Source organism: Osmia bicornis, unplaced genomic scaffold (genome assembly GCF_907164935.1).
Source record: "Osmia bicornis bicornis unplaced genomic scaffold, iOsmBic2.1, whole genome shotgun sequence".
NCBI classification, from domain to species: domain Eukaryota; kingdom Metazoa; phylum Arthropoda; class Insecta; order Hymenoptera; family Megachilidae; genus Osmia; species Osmia bicornis.
In genome coordinates, this window is record NW_025791458.1 from 1913929 (window position 1) to 1916926 (window position 2998).

General features: G+C 48.9%; 1 protein-coding gene across 1 annotated transcript; it reads right to left on the reverse strand.

The window, feature by feature from the left end:
* Positions 1-1336: 1336 nt before the first annotated feature.
* On the reverse strand, positions 1337-2428 carry LOC114881351 (F-box/LRR-repeat protein 15-like). The gene has a single exon (XM_029198112.2). It carries the CDS (start codon positions 2426-2428, stop codon positions 1337-1339), a length of 1092 nt encoding a protein of 363 aa, XP_029053945.2.
* Positions 2429-2998: the final 570 nt, after the last annotated feature.

Consider the following 2998-nt stretch of genomic DNA (forward strand, 5'->3'; position numbering starts at 1 on the left):
AGGGGAAGGCCCGCGCGTATTGGTTTTGTCTAGGCGCGTTTTCCGAGTTCTCATCCCTTCTTGACCTTCCTTCCGACTCTGTCTATCGTAGGCTATCTTTCTCTTTTACCCCTCTAACGCGATGAATTTAGTGCGTCGCAATTTCTATACTTCTGGAATTTTCGAAATCTATTACGACCTTATTTGTTTGAATTTACTTGTAAAAAAGGCTCTTATAAATGATATTTATAAATGATATTTCGGCAACGAAGAACATTTGGCCTTTTTTAATAGATGTTAGCTTATTATATTGAATGACTAATAATGAATAACGTGAAATTATTCCGTTCTTATTTGTGTTTCGGCGGTTTACGGAAAAAGGCAATCGACATTTGTAATTATTATCAAATCGCGGATGTATGCAAATTTGTTACTGCATTTAATGGTTGTTAGTTCCGCGTACATCAGTTTTAACGATTTTCGTATTTTCTAAACGTTCTACGTTTAACGTTTAACTGTAGTTCGTTGTCGATGTTTATTGCCTTGGTCGACCTTCGCCTCGAACGTTCTTGAACGTCGGTCGACAAATTTCAAACCTCAGTGGTTGTCACGCAAACCTTCGCATTCCATAATCATACAACAGTTTCATTCCATTTCATTCTAATTGCTTTCGATTTTAATTGCATTCATTCCTCGTGGAAGGGTCGGCTGACGCATGCTTCGCAGGTAAAAGAGGTATCTCGCTAGCAGGATAGAACAAGAGTTTTCTTTGTACGGCGCGGTTAGCTGGGAAATTTCCAAGTGCGTCGCACTGCTTAACCGCGCGGCGAAGGATGTTTACGATACCTCTCCCTTAACGGTTTCGACTTTCTAAGTTTTCAAACTACGCAGTTTCGACTAGGCAATCATCCCAAGGAAAGGTTGACTTTGTATTATTTGAAAGAGCTAAATATAGCCTCCTTTGGTTATACTAACTTGGTATACTAACGGTTGAACTATTGAAGCTAATGAGAGAAAAGAAAAAGAAGAATTATTATTTTAATCTCAAACCTCTTTCTTTGTGCTCCTCGTGTGGAATATTTTCAAGTGCAGCGCACTCAACGAAGAGACACAAGTTAGGGGGAGCGCGAACAAGATACGAGAATGGGAAAAATCAAGAAAAATGCCCTTCCTTGCGCCTCCCGCAGGGGAACTTCTTCCAAGTGCAGCGCACAAGACGGGAAACGCAAGGTCGGGTTATAGAAAATTAACTCGGACGTAACAATACCTCCCCCTTACAATCATTGCCGTCCCCGGCGATGTGGGGGTGTGGACGCGTGGTGGTGCTCGCGCCGCGACGCGATTCGCCCTCCCGCGTTCACTGCAAAAACGGTTGATATGCCCGGTCGAAATAAACACAGAGTAAAAGCGACTGTCTAACTCTAGCAAAGCGATTTGCCCCCGTCTCGCCAACCCACAAACTTAGGACCTTTGTTCTTCCTTGCTGCCGGATGATTTCTGTCGCCCCGACGACAGTCTGCTGCGTCACTCCCTGACATCCTTCTACATTGATCTGGGACAAGACTGGGCAACCCTGCACCACTTCGCAGACGTCCTCATCCGTTATTCCAGCTGAGTCTCGACACTGGAGCTCTTCGAGAGTCGCCAGAGATCCCAATGGCTGAATCCCCACTGAGGGATGTAGGTTGCATACATGCACTTCTCTCAGCCGCGGTAAGGTTGCAATCGGCTCCAGGGCAAACTGGCCTCGCACGTTGGAGCAGCCCGAGAGATCCAAACATTCCAAGTCCCTTGAGGTTTCCCCTATTTGTACGATTAGGGAGTTCGATACCCAACCACAAAATCGTAGGTGTAGGGTGCGTAATCGTGGGAAGGCTTCCGCCAGTGAGGTGCCTGCATTAGCTAGCTCGATGTTTAGTTCCACGTAGGGGGCCTGCAAATCCTGTGGAACCTCTATGTCCTCTAACTCGGGGTCCAACATTACGGGATCGAAACTTACTCCTGTAATTCGCAGATCCTCTAAGGTTTGATGTATATGCTGGTTTGAGATCAACTGCTGAAGAGGCAGATCGGTCGTCAAGCCATCACAATGAGCAAGTTCAAGGTTGACGAAAGAGAGGAATTGCTTTAACGCGTCGGCCAACGGTTCGGCCAATAAAGAGGGGCACTGCCGCAAACGCAGGGTACGGAGTGACGGGGCTATTCGACGCAGCGGCTTCCCCTGAAACTCCGTGGCGGTGGCCTCGAAGTCTAGGAGCTGCGTCGCCGCTCCGAACAACCCGGCCAATTCCGGATCCAGATGCCCTTGACAATGACCCAGAGAAAGTGCTCGCAGGGTTCCAGCGGACGGAATCAGGTCTCGGACCGCGGGAGGACGAATCGTAGCGCCCGACAAATCGATGTTAATAGCCCGGTCATGCAGACGTAAGGTGGTTACGTAAGGTCCCATCCTGCGTGTCGCCCAGTAGAAGGCCTCGGTTGAAATGGCCTTTCCGTGCCAATGATCTGGCCAACCTCAGTCTTCCGAATCGAGTTCCCTTCGGGTGGCATAGGAGGCAAGGGCGCCTTCCCTCCAGGCGCGACAGACGCATTCCATTCGCGCACGGTCCGTGAATCGCAGTAGACGCGCGATTTTCGCAATTACTTCCACGGGTAGAGGGGGCGAATACGCGCGTTCCCACCCCGGGAATGGATCAATTCGCGACCTTGGTTTAATCAGGTTTTCCTCGTGCCACGGGTCTGCTTCCTTAACAACCAGACTGCGTTTGTGCAACGTAGGCCCGGTGTTCTTAGCCCAACAGATAGCTGCGGCGGCAAGTTCGGCTGACGGGAAAGTGACGAACGCAATCGTACTCGATGGCTTACGTACAATGGCTGCGTGTTCCGGTTGGAATTCCCCAAATAATTTCAGCAGGAGCTTATTCCGGGTAAATGGAGCCAAATTGGCCACAAAGACCCGCCTTCCATTGTTGTCTTCCTTCTTGGTTCTACAGGTTGCCATCGCTGCAGCAGGTCTAAA